The sequence below is a fragment of the Equus asinus genome, chromosome 21, assembly GCF_041296235.1.
Source record: "Equus asinus isolate D_3611 breed Donkey chromosome 21, EquAss-T2T_v2, whole genome shotgun sequence".
NCBI classification, from domain to species: Eukaryota; Metazoa; Chordata; class Mammalia; order Perissodactyla; family Equidae; genus Equus; species Equus asinus.
The window spans coordinates 28687501-28704096 of NC_091810.1; the positions used below are offsets into that span (position 1 = coordinate 28687501).

The window sequence follows — 16596 nt, forward strand, 5'->3', positions numbered from 1 at the left end:
CGTCACGGGGTTGGAGCAGACCCACAAGGTTCCTGGCAGGCCTGAGATAACCCGTAGGGTCGCTGGGAGTCTGGCCAGGGTCATAGAACTGCAATATTCGTCACTTCCACGTGTTCAGAGTGAGGCCTCTGATGCCTTCATCACGTTGACGTGAGCAAAGAGGCTCTGGGGGGATGTGAGACACTTCAGATCCCCCAGACTCGGCAGGGACGCCTGGGCTCAGGCTGCTAGGTGGCTGTAAATATGAAAAGGGAAAATAATATCCAGAATGAGATAGGAACACATCCCAGTTTCAGCAAGCCATGCCTTGTCCTGTGCAGGAGGCCAGTTATTTACCGACTTTGCATGTTGATCAGGATCATTATGAGCACATTGTGTTTCTTAGATTGTTTTCTTTAGCAGCTCCTGCCGGTTCCCAACAAGGAGCCAGCTATTTTAAAGCCTGTTTTCATACACCAGCATTCCTAACGAAGGTGTGAGGTCTTAGGAAACAAATGGACACACAGCAGCTCGCTTGCTTTGCGGTTACCAGGTCTGAATTCTGCTCTCATGTCTGCCATTTGCTGGCCGTGTGCTCAGGGGTAAATCACTTTGCCCGCCTGAGCCTCAATTCCCGCCCCCTGCATAAAATGGGGATACGAGGGGTCACCACCTCATCATGTCATCACTGAGTATCAAAGGACCCTGCTCAGTCTGTGATAGCTGGTGGGCAAATTGTGGCCCACAGGCCAAATCCATCCCGAAGCCTATTTTGGTACAGCCTGAGAACTAAGAACGGTTTTACATTTTTATTTATTTATTTATTTTTGGTGAGGAAGATTGGCCCTGAGCTAACATCTGCGCCAATCTTCTCTATTTTATGTGGGATGTGGCCACAGCGTGGCTTGATAAGCACGCTAGGTCCACACCCAGGATCCGAACCTGCAAACCTCTGGTCACCAAAGCAGAGTGCACGAATTTAACCACTATGCCACCGCGCCGGCCCCAGTTTTTACATTTTTAAATGGTTATTATATATAAGTTCAGGCACAGTAGTCTTGATTTTGCCTCTTGGCCCACAAAATGTAGAACATTCACTATCTGGCCCCTCACCGTAAGAGTTTGCTGACCCCCGTATTAGAACATGCTGGAAGGGCCTTTGGGTCTCCCAAGTTTGTCACTTTTCTTTTGGTTTATTGCACACCTATAGGCTGTGTTCCAAGAAGTTTCACAGGCCTTGACTCATTTAGGGAGCCTTCCCCCCAGCAACTCTAGAGGGCACCACACCAGAAGGTGGGGAAAGCAAGTTACCAAGAGGCTGTGAATTTCCCACACTCTGCAAGTTGTTCTGTTGGACTGGACTGAACTGACCCGCCACCCCTCCCTGCCCTAGTCAGATCCCCAGCCAGGATCAGTGTGCGCCCTCATCTCCATGAGGAACTCACACTGGTTAATCCCATTTAGAGAGGGCATCCTCAGGGTGGGTATTGTTCTCAGCATTTCAGGGGTCACAGAGATGACTCATTCAGGAATCCATCCTCCAGGAATTTCAAGTCTTGTTGGGGAAATGGAGGCACGTGCCCACTACCAATGGCAGGAAGAAGCACTGGCACCTCAGAAACACACAACGTACAGTGGCATCTCCAAAGAATAAAAGCATCTACAGGACCGTCCCCAAGGCTTCAAGCCCGTCAGAAAACTTGAATTTTCTGTTGAAGTCAAGGCCTGTCGGAGCTCTTTCCCACTGGCTGCCTTCAATGTAGATGCCTGTGTTCCAGCCTCCCCATGACTGATCCCTGTGTTGCTCCTGCGGCATCCTTGTCCAGCAGCCCGTTTCGTGGTTCATTGAGCAACTCTTGGAGACTGATGCTCGGGCGCGCACGTGGTGTTTGAATGGCAGCCGTGGCGAGAGTGCAGCAGGCGGCCCTCACTCCTCCTCTTAATACTGCTCCCCCACAGGCCTCCACGGGCGCCTCCTCTCCAAACGGTCTCGAGTGAGAACAGCAAGCTGTCAGCCTCAGGCAGCCGGGGTGGTCATCAGGTACCTGGAGCCCGGAGAAAATGCCCTCAAGACAGCAGCCCCTCAGTCAATTTGGCAAGGGAAAAATGTCCTTTCATTTTTAAAAGTAAGATTTGAGGTCCTGAGCAGGTGTTCTGAGCTCATGTAGCTTTTCAGAAACAAAACGCACTCATAGCTGCTGTTTATATTTTTTTCACTCATCTGACTTTTTTGTGTGTGTTCTGACATCTTTGAAGTTGCTTTTTTTCTTTGCTGTGATGATGTGGTTTTCATCCACACTTGGCTTTCAAGAACTCACTAAATGTGGTTCAGACAAGCTGTGGAGAAGTCACCTTGACAAAGCTGACGGTTAACTAGAAGTTACTAGACCATTTCCTCAACAGATTGTGATTTTGAATCTCTGGCCATGACTAGTGTAAGTGGGCTTGTAGGAGCAATTTTTGTCCTACAAAAGGTACTGTCTTAGTCTGTTTGGGCTGCTCTGACAATGTAGGATAGGCTCTGTGGCTCAGAAACAGCAGAAATTTATTACTCACAGATCTGGAGGCTGGAAGTCCAAGATCAGGGTGCCAGCATGGTTGGCTGAGGGCTTGCTTCTGGGTCACAGACTTTGCATTGTATCACCACATGGTGGAAGGGACTGGGAGTTCTGTGGGGTCTCTTTTACAAGAACACTAATCCCATTCCTGAGGGCTCCACCCTCATGACCTAAGCACCTCCCAAAGGCCCCACATCCTAAAACCATCACATTGGGATTTCAACATGTGACTTTTGGGGGAACACGTACATTCAGTCAGAGCAGGCATAAAAAGGACTTTTTCCAGGTTTGTGGCCTTGATCTTCTTATAAGTGAGAGCAGGCTTCTTTGTCCATCTTGGTTGCTATTATATTCTCAGAACCCAGGAAGGTGCCTGCTACAGAGCAGGCTTTCAATAAATTTCTGATGCCGAATTTATTCATTGGATACTTATTGAGCGTCTGTGGTTGGCGGGGAGGGGTGGATGTACATTGCTGAATTCGGCCTGGTCCTTGCACCGGAAGAGGCCCCTCCAATGAGGAGGAGAGTGATGCAGACACAAAGGGACCACACAGAGTGACGCATGCCATAAGGAGGCAGCAGAAGTGCAGTGTGTATTGAGGAGGGTCCCCTGGTGGGGAGACATAAGGGGGCTTGTTGGAGGTGATGGAGTGGGGAGGTCCAGCATGAGCACAGACATGGAGGTGTGAAGGAATCTAACACAAGAAGAGTTGCTGGACAACGAAGAGAAGACAGAGGAGGCCGGGGCAGAGTAGGAGGGGTCGGATCCATGTGCCCGGGAGCTTGGACTGTGTCTCGAGGGGCGGTGGCTTTATTGGCTGTGTGTGTGTGAAGTATTGTTTTAGCCTCATTGTATGGTAGGAATTGAAGTGAGAGTGAGGTTCGAACCGGGAAGAAGCTGAGTTATTGAATCAGCGTGATCCAAAAGAAAGCTGAGAAGTGCCCGAGGAAGGGCAGAGCCCGTGGGCAGGTCTCTCAGTGATTCGGGCGAGGCAGGCTTCATCCCTGGACTAGGACTAGCTGCTGCTGGCCCGGAAGGGACTTCACTGCTCGGTATGGACTTGTTTCCTACTTGGTCCTCTTGTCCCTCCTCCTTTTTGTCATGGCTCTTCTCAGAAGAACATATGGTTCGACTGAAAGTCTGTAGTTTGATGAGACCTGCATTCTTCATATGCTGGGGAAAACAAGAAGGTCATATTACAGGTATCAGACAAACAGACACCCCAATCTGTGTGCAGGAAAGAATATGCTTGAATTAGACAGATGATTCCGCAATTAAGTGAATGTAAGTCCGTGTCTGCATCTGCTGACTCTTGCAGCATCCCTGATGACTTACGGAAGTTCACAGAATGATTATGAAGGATATTCCCCGGGCACCCTCAGCCCTTACTGTGTGTGCCTCTCCTATCTGTCTGTCTCCATGTGCATTCCTTGGTGACCCTTCTTTGCACTGTTTTTCATTTCCACGAAGGCAGGAAGAGGCGGGCATCTGATGGTACAGAGTGCCCATGAGGAGTGCCATGTGCTCTGGTGAGCTTAGTAGGCACTTTCCAATGATGTGATTACCAACTTGAAAAGGATGTTCAGCATCTTCGTCCAATAATGTGTGCCTTTGTGCAGCCAGTAGTTTTTCATTTTTACTGGGACAGCTGTTGTCTCAAGAACAGTTCTCTTGTAAATAACTTCCTGTCGCTAACACACTTTCTCTGCCTCTTGGATCTGTGGTATAAAATGCCTTGGTGTGTATGACAATACAGATGAACCTCCTTTTACACAATTGTGTGTTTCCAGCACACTCTCTGAAAGGGACGTTTGAAAATGAAACTGTATTCTAGGTGATTTTCCAAAGTAAAGGGGTTTTTTTGTTTGTTTTATTTTTGAGGAAGATTAGCCCTGAGCTAACATCTGCCACCACCCTCCTCTTTTTGCTGAGGAAGACTGGCCCTGAGCTAACATCCATGCCCATCTTCCTCTACTTTATATGTGGGACGCCTGCCACAGCATGGCTTGCCAAGTACTGTGTAGGTCTGCACCAGGATCCAAATTGGCAAACCCTGGGCTGCCAAAGTGGAACATGCGAACTTAACCCCTGCACCACTGGATCGGCCCCTAAAGTAAAGGATATTTTTAAGGCAAATAATCACTTTGGTAAGTCTTGTTTTAGGTATAATGGAATCATGAGTGTTTTGCATTGTTGATTCCAAATAATACATAATTAATCACAAGAGTGGAAAACTGACCATGAGTTGAATTTGAATTAGTATCCTCTCCCCTGTTCCTCCCACCCCCAAGCATGAGGCTCGGAGGGACTTAGCCCCTTGATGTGTCCTCCTAAAGCAGCAGTTCTCAGAGGGTGACCCAGGCACCCGTGGGGTCCTCAACGCTATTTAAGGGGTTCTGTGAGGTCAAAACTATTTTCATAAAAATACCAACATGTTGTTTCCCTCTTTGACGCTCCTTCTGAATGTACGGTGCACTGGAGTTTCCCAGCGGCTCCTCATGACACGGTGTCACCGATGACTGAATGCGGAAGCAAATGTGAAAAGCCAGCTGTCTTCAGTTAAGCTAGACGTTAAAAGTTTTGTGAAAATGTAAAACAATGCCATTCTTCTCAAAAAAATCTTTTTGTTTTGGAAAATATAGTAATTTTTTGTAAAAATGTTATTTATATTAATACGTGATGGGTTGGTTATTATTTTAAATGAATTAAGGAAGAAATGTTTTAAATTTCTGATTGTTTCTAACATGATAAATATCGATAGATATAACCCACTTAAATAACAGCCCTTTGGGGTTCTCAGTTTTTAAGAGTGTGAAGGGTTCTTGAGACACAAAAGTTTGAGACACACTGCTCTGAAGTACAGGGCGATATGTGATAAAACTCTGCTGAGTGTGCTTGAGTTTTGTAAGTTTTCTAACAGAGTAAAAGGATTTGCATAAGTTCCCTATCCATCCAGCGAGGGCCTATTTCTACATTTATTTGTGGATGTGCAGGAAAAAAGTGGAGGAGAGCTACTGTGAAACACAGCATTGCAAAAAAAATAAAGGTCAGCAACTTTCGGGGAGGAAAACCAACCAAGAGTCCTTTGTGGGGACGCAAGTGCTCTGTTTTCCTCTATGTGGCACTTCCAGTTTGCACTGTAACTTATGAGTTGGTGAGACAGCTGGGTCAGCCTTCATCTCTTCATTCAGCCACTGAATGTGTGTTTGACGAGCACCTTCACAGGGCTGGACTGCAGTGAAAATTCAGACCCAGTCCCTGCCCTCAGGAAGCTGCAGTTCTCGTAGAAGGAGACAGCCAGTAAATCAGCATAAATGAACAAGATCAGGACTCATTTTAAAAAGTGATGCAAAGGGAATGAATGGGACGATGTGACATAGTAACTTGGAGGACTGAAACATCCATTCATACAAGATGCGCAGCAAAGGCTTTTCCAAGGGGACTTCCTTTGAGCGGAGATGGGGGTGCTGGGTGGGAAAGAAGAAGGGAGGAGCAGTTCTGGCAGAGGCAACCCCAAATGCAAATGCCCTAAGGAAGGATGTGGCTTGGTGGAGTGAGGTGAGCACCAGAGCCCAGGGAGATGGTAGGGATGGAGAAATTGATGGGCAAGGACCAGATTTTATAGAGCATTAGAGCCCTGGTGAAGAATTTGATTTTAATCCAAGTGTGATGAGAAGTTGTTGGAGGGTTTTTAAGCAAGCGAAAGAAGTGATCCTATTTCTGCTTCATAGAGACCCACCTGGCGACCTTGTAAAAGAGCGAATGGGGGGAGGGGGTAATCAATGGGTGGGCAGGAGAGGAAGCAGAGTGCGTCAGGAGGCTCTTGACGTCATCCAGGTGAGAGCCAGGTGAGAGCGGATAGCGAGCCAGGGCGGCACACAGACGTGGACAGAGTCGAGATCTAGTGTAGAGTAGAAGAAAGCAGACTTAGTGATGGAAGGCTCTGGGGATGAGGCCAGGGGCGTGAACAAGCATGACCTCTGGTTTTGGCTTGAGCAGCTCGTGTTTTCTCACATCAAGAAAACTCTGAAAGGCAGTTAATATTATACCTGTTACAGATCAGAGAACTGAGGTCCTAGTAACTTGCTCATGGATCCATAGGGCCCTTCCCAGCATCAGAGCAAGTCAGAGGTCACTACCACTGTCTGGTTCCCTCTGTGTCTTCCCGTCCCTGGTGGCACACTGCAGCTCTCTGCTCCAGCCCAGGTGGTGACGCCAGGTGAGAGCCTGGGATGAAGGCTCCCTTCCTCCTCCTAGTAAGTCGGGGCTGTTAGCTGATCCAAGCCAAGTCACCTTGCCTCATCATCTGGGTCTGAGAAATGGAACCAGATGTCTCTGCTGGCTGCCAGCCCAAGCTGGATTTTATTGAGACTGGTTTACTCACATCGCAGGTGTGTCTCGTCGCCCAGAGAAAGGGAGCATTATTCCCAGGCCCCGTGACTCTTCTTGACACATGGGAGTCCTCCTGAGAGACAGTTCAGCATTTATAAAATGAAGAGGGGGAGGGGTGAAGGCTGTTGATGCAATTGTGAGAACCTTAAACGTCAGCTGTTTTGGTTGAGAAAGTGGTACCTGTGCATTTCGTTCTGGCAGTGAGGTGATCATTTATAAAAACAAAGTTTTTAAAAAAGCCATCAAACTTAGAGGCTGAATGAAGGGAGGCAAGAAGCAATACAACAAAGACCAAAATTCTTAAATGCTGTCTTTGCTCACCTTCCATGTGTAATTGCAACTCCCTGCTTTCTTGATAGCCAACTCAAGGCAGAGCTATGGACATGTAGCCAGATAGGGATTATGAGACCCAGATCTGTAGTGACCAGTGAAAATTAGCTCTGTGGCATAGGCTCTGAGATATTCACAGCATCTACATAGCCTTGGAGATGGCATGAAGCTGGCCGCTTCTCTTCCTTCCAGTTAGCTGGGCAGCCCTTTAACAGATAACTTTCTGCTTTGGGAATTGAAAATGCACTTTAGCAATGATTATCTGCTTGCTCACCTTTAGGGCAGCCTCTCTCCTTACAAGCCCTGGTTACTTTGCATACGCATGCATATATCTCGCAATTTAAATTTTATATTTTATTCATATGTAGAGGATTTCTACTGCAACTTAGTAAAGCGCTAAATATTATATGAACATTATTCAAAACATGTCCATTGCATAAAATCCGTTTATATGCCATCATTATCTGCAGCATTAATTACATTTTGTATCATCAGAAATTTTATGATATATTTAAAAATGAATTTCTACTTAGCTTAAATGCATTAGGGATTATCCTAAGAGACCTGGCTAAAAATGCAGTCTTGTTTACTTGTAACTGCCAGAAAATGGCTTGCAAAATTGTTAGTGTCTTTTATTATTCCCTACCACTGGAGCACTTGCTTGTTAATTAGAGAAATTTCAACTGTCATAGTTGGCAATTATAGCTTCTGTATCATTGTCTGTTATGAATAGTCAATGAGAGCTGATTAATATGCATGAGCAGCAGTATATATAGCGTGTGCATTGGACCACAATCCAGCTGCCAGAGTCACTCAGAGGAGGGAGTGGTGTGTGTCTGTGTGTGTGTCTGTGTGTGTCTGCATGCTGCGAGGGAAGGAAGGGAAGCGTGGAAGGGGAGTGAGTTGTTTTCAGCCTTAGAGAGCCACGCCAATGTGAAGCGTGGAGCTGCCTGCCTTCCCGGAGGCTCTCCGAGGACACCTTCATGCCTGCACACTGAGGGGCCGCCTTTCCCGGGTGCTGGCGAGGACTGAAGCCTTCCTTTGACGTGGCTCTCAACATGGGATGCAGTTTGTGCAGCCTGCAGAAGCAAGAGGAGCAGTACAAATTACTCTATGAAGTTTGTCAGGTAATGTGTTGCCGTGTCCTTGGTGGGCGGGAACGGGTGCTCACCTGGCAGAGTGTAACTTCTGGGAAAGGAATTGGGGATTTTTGTGCATATTTGTGCTCTGAATGAGACGGCCTTGCTGACTTTTCTCTGAAATCTCGTGTGTAATTTTTCTTGCAGTGGCACTTTAGGTGGCTACGTTTAAATATATAAGTAGATGTTGGTGGTCATAAAATGTGTTTCAAGCAATCATGTCACAAAGCTCCTTTGCAATTGACCACTCTCCGGAGTGTCACACGAATGTCTTAGGAAGGGTCAAAGTGTGGTCACGCACCCTTTGAACAAGTTGGAGAGGACGTGGACGATGATTGATGCCTACGCGGTTTTGTCTCTGTTTACAAACAGTCGCAAGGCTCCCGTTTCAGGAGGGCACGAGCGGCCACTGCAGACTTCATTCTCAACTTCTTGCAACAGGACATCTGGTTCATAGTTATGCTTCCCCCTTGCTGTTTCTATACCGCGCTCTGTGAAAATTTTAAGAACTTCAGGAGCAAGTAGCTCGATCTTGGGTGCTGTCATCCACAGCAGGTGACTTCTTGTATCTTCCTTGTCATTATTAACAACAGGAAATTTCAGTTGAGAGAAAATGGAATATTTAAGTATAACCAAGATAACTTCTCTTATATTTTTGTTGAATGTTTTATTTTTAAATATTCAAGTCTTATCCTGAACTAGGAGGTTTTCATACTGCTATTGAAAAATCTAACTTGGCAGTTAAGGGTTTTCCCCTTAAATCATTCTAATTCTGTCAAATTTTTCTTCGGTAATCAAAAAATCGTAATCCTGTTAAAAAGCTTTTTTTAATCATTATCAAATTATAAGAAGGTTGTTATAGTGAGAAAACGTGCTTGTTCCTTAATTGATCACGATAAATGGTATATTAATATATTCTTTAAAGGGTCAGACTTGACTTAAAAAAGAATTTGATGAGCCGTCAACTGGGTGTCGTTTTTGTACAAGCCACCAGAGGGCGCTTGGCGTTAAAAAGACTGAGAGAGAGCTGTGTGTCAGTCGGCTGCCTCTTAGGACAAAATCTAACGATATGGTGACCCTGAGTGAATAAAAGGTGTGTGTGTGTGTGTGTGTGTGTGTATGTTTGTATGTGTCTTTTCCACACTGAGGTAGAGAGAAGGTCAAAGCAAACCTTTAGGGGCTTGGGTGCCCCTGCCACGACCCCCTGTGCAAGAGGGCACATATCTTACCAAAAACAGCATCTTCAGTAAGTTTTGGAAATATACTTCTGCCCTGTGACTTTATGCTCGGGACTCTGCTGGACTTGTGTCCTTTTCAAAGCATTCTGGGGCACATTGGAGGTCTGGGCGAAAGTGCTGTTGCCATGGGAGATCTGGCCCCCACTTGCTATGTGATCATATGGTGATGTTGTAATCCGAAATTTGCCAAGTTATCCTGTGCAATGAGCAATGAGCCCCAGTTCTCAAGGAGTCAGGCATTCAGAAGTGAAACAGGCAGAACAGCACAACCATCCCCCAGGTGGTTGTATTAGAGACTTTCACCTCTGAGTATAGAATAAATACAGTGCGTAAAAGTGTAGTTTTATTAACTCCCTGTTTTTTTCTTTTAACCATCAGTGCACAAAAGTATTACTTAGTGGTCGTTGCTGTCGATGTAATAATTACACTGGGACGTCCAAAAGGTAACCCTGCCACGTCTCCTGCAATTCTCTGTTAACTTGTGCTTTATTCGTCTGTATTATGTGGGCTGGGCCCCCACAAAGAGGGAGCCTGGGTTCTGTTTGTTTGTTTTCTACTAGATGAATTTATGTGGATATATTTCTGGCCGAAGCATCATGCAGTAAATTGCTGATAAATGACTTCCATCTGGAATACACTTTGTCAGCAATTTAGGAAGCCATGCAGATTTATTTTCAGGAAACTCAAACTACTTTTCAGACCCATTACCCTTGTGCCAACTAAGTAAAATCCCCCTTCCTCCTATTCTTTGGGAGTCCTGAACCGTAGCATAAAGGAATTCACAAAACACTTGCAGGAATTAATAATTGCATTCCCGCTCTTATTATGCAAAGCCTTATTAGAGCAGAGAAATTAAGGTTTCCATAAATTACAGTTCCAGAAGGTCCGGTGTGTCTGGCTTCAGTAAGCCCTTGTAACAGCAGCACAAAGAAGATCAAATATTCCGGGGCTCAGACTTTATCCTTTCCTCATCCAGAGATAATTCAAAGAGATGCTCTTCATTAGGGCCTTTGGCAAGCTGCCTACAGTTTCTTTTTGGGGCTGCTGTGAGCCTAATGATGCAGAACAATGGCTTTGCCTCTTGTTGCACACATACCTTATTGTACCTTTAATCACTTGAGAAAAACAACAACAACAATGCATGAAGTTGCCTGGTCGTCAGGGACATTGCAGAGTGTACACGGATCAGTGAGTCGTGCTGCGTGTTAAAGGAGGCGCTGAGCTATTCGGGGATATTTGGAGTGCTTCCAAGGAGAGCACAAGGCAAGCCTCCTGCCTGCTCTGGGGTTGTGAGATCAGTTGAGTTTCAGCAGTTCTGTGTGCTTTTATGGTCAATGTGGTGTCCTGGGGAGCATCGAGACAGGGCCTGCGCCTATCAGAAATTTAACATTTAAGTTAGCGGCGGCTTCGTGCTTTGGACGGCTTTAGCCTGTTTTGGGTGACTTTGAATGTGCAGAAGCGCTGTTCAAGCCAAAGGACAGGGAAGTAGCGCTAAGGTTACCAAGGGCTGCAGTCTTCTTCTTGGATAAATTAAGTGGCCCAGGGATCTCCTGTTCAGTGGGTAGCAGGATAGGGAGCCTCACAGCTGTAGGGCTGTGGCTGGAATCCAGCTAAAGCTGACTACCTGGTTGTGGAGGAGGGGGTGTTCGCAGGGGCGGGGAGGGCCGTGGCACTGTTGGCTTGGTGCCAGTTACTCTGAGCACCAGCCGTCCACCCAGCTGTGCCCTTTCAGGACAAGGGGAAGGCCAGTCCACAGGGATGCTTTGAGGAGGCTCTTCAGATGAGGCCTGAGGGAGGGGAAAGGAGCCACACACCAGGTAGTATCACTCATTCCCTCTGCCTCTTCTAAGGAGGACCTGAGGATCTTTGTAGAATCGTGACCTTTGCTAATTCGATTAGGCAACAGGGACATAATTCTGATTGGGACTTAGGTTTCAAACTAGAAATTGTACTAACGGACACATTCACTAAAGTCTGCATGCACATTTTCAAGATGGCAGGCAAAACGTGTTGATGTAAACGGCAGTGATGTTCAATGCGGCAACCACAGTGTTACTCACTGAGCATGCGCTGTGTGCTGGCGCTCCACGAAGTGCCACCCGTGCTTTTCCCCGTCACATCCTCACAGCAGCACCAGGATATCGGTGATATTATTATCCCCATTTCAAAGATGAAGAAACTGAGACACAAAGGAATTATAAATGGGGCTGGGAGCCACATCTGTGCGGTGATTCCAAAGTCTGTGAATTCTCCTCTTGTATAGATCATTGTCATCAAAGTCAGTGAATAGATTACCGACATTGTATGGAACACTTGGCTTAATTTTTAAAATTTGCCCTTGCGTTTGTGGGGCTAACATGCAGACCCCGCATTCTCAAATAGGGCCACATGCTGCCTGGCACCTGTGTCAGCCTGATGTTACTTGGGTCTGTTCTCTTACAAATGAGAGGGGTTTCTCTGGAGCCTCTGGTCCCCCACGTCGGGGGAGAGAGTCGTGGGCAAAGAGAAATGAGCTCCAGAGGAGCACAGAGTTCCCGTTAACCTCCCAGACAGTTTTAAGAATGGATGATTTGAGAAAGCTCATGTTCTTTTGCCTCTCGATAGTAGCAGAAAACATGATATAAGAGTAATTTGTGCCTTTTTATGCCACTTCATGTTGTTGGTTTTGAAAAGCAAAAACTTTACCCAATAACTCTGACTTGCCAGAAAACTATAGGTGTATGTATTTGTGACCCTTTATACATCAATCTGTTAGCCAGTTGGCCAGAAAAACACAGATTTCTATAGTAAATGCTAATCAGAATCAGCAAGTTTAAGGAGAATTCTAGAAACTTGACTGTACACAATCCTACTTTCATATTTAATGAGCTACATGCAATACTCAATTAGATGAGTTGACTGCCTTGGAGCAAAGCAGCTGTGGGTCTGAGATCAGCCAGGTTGTGATACAATTAGGTATGGCCACAGGTAAGGGTGGTTAACTGGATGAACATAAACTTGACCTCTGTACAGCGGTGTTGAACCTGGCGTAGTTTTCCTGCAAGTAGGAGTGTGTTTGCTTAAACAGCCTATCCATTCTAAAAGCTCTGTTTCAGAAGCGCTTTACATTCTGAATTAGTTTAGGCAAAGCAGATATGGAAAAAGCAAGCCCATCTCCTCCTGCCCTGGCATCAGGGGCCCTTTATCAATGAAACGGCCCTGTCTGTGGCTGAGAACGTCACTTGTGCAGTGTGGGCATTTATCTGGCAGTAGCTCTTTTTCTTGCTTCAGTCAGCAATGGCTCATACACCCCTTTATGTTGATAAAGCAATGGAAAGAAATGGCTTAGGGTTAGGCCAGGGCTTGCTCCCCTCTTTCTACCTGTCTCCTTTTTAGGTGGAATGCTTTGGGAGACCATAAAGGAGTTCTCTTGCTCTTCCCTTAGGACGGAAGCTAGTTAGCCACCACCCCAGTTTTGATGCCCTTCTGAGTGTCCCCACGATGCCCTGAGCATCACTGTATCCCTGTACATAGCTTTCCCACGATGCCCTGAGCATCACTGTATCCCTGAACATAGCTTTCCCATGATGCCCTGCACATCACTGTATCCCCACTCATAGCTTTCCCATGATGCCGTGCACATCACTGTATGCCTGCACATAGCTTTCCCTCAATGCCCTGCACATCACTGTATCCCTGGACATAGCTTTCCCAGGATGCCCTGCAGATCACTATATCTCCGCACATAGCTTTCCCAGGATGCCCTGCAGATCACTGTATCCCTGCACATAGCTTTCCCATGATGCCCTGTGCATCACTGTATCCCCACCCCTCCCTCCACCTCATTTCTATATTATCTGTTAATTCAGCCTCTTCCATTATACTGTGAACTCCTAGGAGGTCTCATCACCACCTTTACCCTCAGCACATGGTTGCTTGAATGTGTTGGATTTTTGTATGTATTTGTAGGGGTAAGGAGCAAAAAAAGAAACAAGGGTACTAGTTAGGAACCAGAAAGAGAGCTAGTTGTTGGACAAGATGACCATGATTTGGACCAAGAAGGTGCAGATGGAGAACAGAGGGGACACAAGACATTTATTTTTCATTCATTCAGCCAACATGTTCAACCAACCAACCACATGCTGAGAACTGAGCTTCACTCCCCTGCTCCTTGGCTCCCCAGTGCCCTTAGAATAAAGCAGACTGCTTAACTGGGCCCCACAGGGGCCGAGGTGATCTGGCCTCTTCTTACCTCTCTGGTAAGCCGCATGCCTCGCTCCCCTCTCTCATCTGCCCTGGTAGTTGCTGGACTCCATACGGCACGTTACTCCTTCCCTCTTCAGGCCTTCAAACCGGGTGTTCCCCCCACCTGCAATGTTGTTCACCAACTCATCCTCGAAGACTCCGCTTAAATGACCCTCTCCCTAGAGATCTTCCATGCTCCAAGGCTCCCCCGCCCCCCACCTGTGTGGACCTCTGTGCACAGTGTATTTCCTTCCTAGCGCTTATCACAACTCATGCACATATTAACTTGCTTGTCATCTGTCTCTAACGCCCAGCCCCCAGGAAAATGTCAGCCCCATGAAGGTGGGGACTTTGCCTTGTTCTCTGTGACACCTCGGGTCCTGACATGTAACCAGTAACTATTCAGGATATGTTTACCAAATTAACTTCTGAATAGGAAATGGATCAAGTGGGTTCCACTTTGGTGTGGGAAGGTTTTTAGCAATGACAAATGAGTCCATGTGTCCCAGGACTCTAATGGCTTCCATGGATACAGCTGCATATTGCCCTGAGGCAGCTGGTATGGAGTCACAGGGGAGAGGACTCCCCCTCTCTGCATTCCTGTCACCCGCCTGCCACGGCAGGCAGAAAGAAGCATATGGAATAGTGAAAAATGTAGCTTTAATAAATGACTTCTCTTGTACTCATTAACAATGCAGAGAGAGGTCATGACTAAATTGGGCGGGGTAGGGGGGAGAGGAGGCACAAAAAATACCATCAGCAGCTCTGGAGGCACGCCAGAGCCAAAATAACCCTCGTGCCTTCTCTGACCAGTGTGGGAGTCAGCAGGGAACATCGCATCTACTGTCTAAAGCCCACAAAGCCACATTTCTAGCAGCATCACCTCCAGTGGTGTGGCAGGTGTCCTAATATTGGTGAGATGCCATTGGACTGTACTGCCAAATGGCAAGTGATACCCTGAGAAAAGTCAGGAATGAATTTGTCTACTTCGAATGAGCTGCTTTCCTATTTCTTCCCCAAGAGTGTATTGAGTTGTGTGTGTCTGTTGGTGAACTTTGGGGAAAGGGTCCCTTTCCTAGTCTACTGGCCACCTGCCTAGGAAGATAATTTTTTTTCCAAATATATTTGATTGTACTCATCAGCTTTCAATAAAGAATAAGCTGAAGTAGTGCAGAAGTGAAAGAAAATTATTGGCACCAATGTTCAATTGTGGAGTACATGCGTCTTGATTTGAGTGGCAGTAGGGATCAAGGGGAGCTTTTCTGACTGCTGAAGAGTCTCCAGAAGTTTCTTCGAAGTTATTCATTCTCAAAGTATGGTCCTGGACCGGCAACATCACCATCACCTAGGAACTTATTAGAAACATAGATTCTCCAACCCCCCTGCAGACCTGCCGAGCTGGAATCTTTGCACATGGTGCCCAGCAATCTGTGTTTAACCAGGCCTCCAGATGAGTTTGGTGCACGCTCAAGTTTGAGAACCTCTGTTCTAAGTTAAACCAAAAATACAGGAAGGAGGAGGACTCCTCGGTTCCCTAAGCTTTCCGGCAGGTTTTCTTAAGTCTTCCTGTAGATGCGTAGACAGCAAGACAAGCTCACGTCTCAGACACTTGTACGTAGATCGAAAACTTAACCGTCTGTTGGTTAATACCAAAACAAAGTTATTTTATTTTGCTTAAGCAGAACTTTTTTCCAAGTAAATTCTTCTGTAATATCTAGTTTAGAAGTGGGAAATTGAAGGTTAGTGAAGTTTTGTCTGTAAAAGATGCACATACACACATATATGCACACACATACATGTTATACGTCCGTGGGTGTATGTATACGTATATGTGTGTGTATAGATCTTTTACAGACGAAACTTCACTAACCTTCAGTTTCTTCCAACCATTGTCCTTCTCACAATCACCCCAGGCTCCAAGATTATCCTGAGTGCCCCTAAGCCCCACACCCGCCCACTCCTACAAACACTCCCTTCCCCGTAGTAAACGGGAAAGTAATCGAATTACAGTAATTCCCAGTGATGTAAATGGCGATGGGCAGAATCCTCCTGAGCAGAGAATGTGTCTTTAGACAGAGGCTTATTCTCTAAATGAATCCTAATTTGCAGAATTCTGGGGGAAGTAAGGACCTTTTGCTGATGATGAGCCATATGGCTGTCACCATAATGACAGTTGCTGATTTGCAGAACCCACTTCTGGGGGCCTCTCAGGGTGCAGGACTCAGTCTAACTGTGTATCAGTTAAACAGTACCATTGGCCAATGTTTAGTAATTCTTAGTCACCATTTCTATTTGTTGTGTCAGAGGATCAACACTTTTAGAGGTCTTAGTAAGTATCACCAAATTACTCCCCAAGCAAGCGTCTCTATGTAGCACCCATCACTGTGCAAGTATCTGCCTTAGCTTACCTCCCCCCATCATACTCACTGGGCATTGAGGATATTCTCACTTTTTTTTCTTTTTTGCCTATTTGATAGCAAAAGAGGATGAGAGAGGGGAATGGACTCTCCTTTGTAACTTGCATTCTTCTAACAGTCTCAAGGTACAAAAGCTCCTCTAGGGCAGCGCTTCCCAAACTTGAACGTGCATCCGAATCACCTGGAGGCCTTGTTAAAACCCCGAGTCTTGTGCACCACTCCCAGGGTTTTAGATGCTGCTTGTCTGGGGACCACCCTTTGAGATCCACTGCTCTGGGAGATACATAATTATGTAGATGGATGGATGGGTGAAAGGTC

General features: G+C 46.3%; 1 protein-coding gene across 5 annotated transcripts in view; it reads left to right on the forward strand.

The window, feature by feature from the left end:
* The window catches only part of PDZRN3 (PDZ domain containing ring finger 3), a 227928-nt gene that overhangs the window by 170949 nt on the left and 40383 nt on the right, over nucleotides 1-16596 (forward strand). Inside the window, exon 1 of one of the 5 annotated variants that reach the window (XM_014851954.3) lies at nucleotides 8062-8387. The exons of the other annotated variants lie outside the window; for them this stretch is intronic. Within the exon in view, the coding sequence (XP_014707440.1) occupies nucleotides 8319-8387 (69 nt within the window). The 5' untranslated portion in view covers nucleotides 8062-8318. Of the gene's footprint in view, nucleotides 1-8061; nucleotides 8388-16596 lie in introns of those variants that run through there. 5 annotated transcript variants of the gene reach the window in all.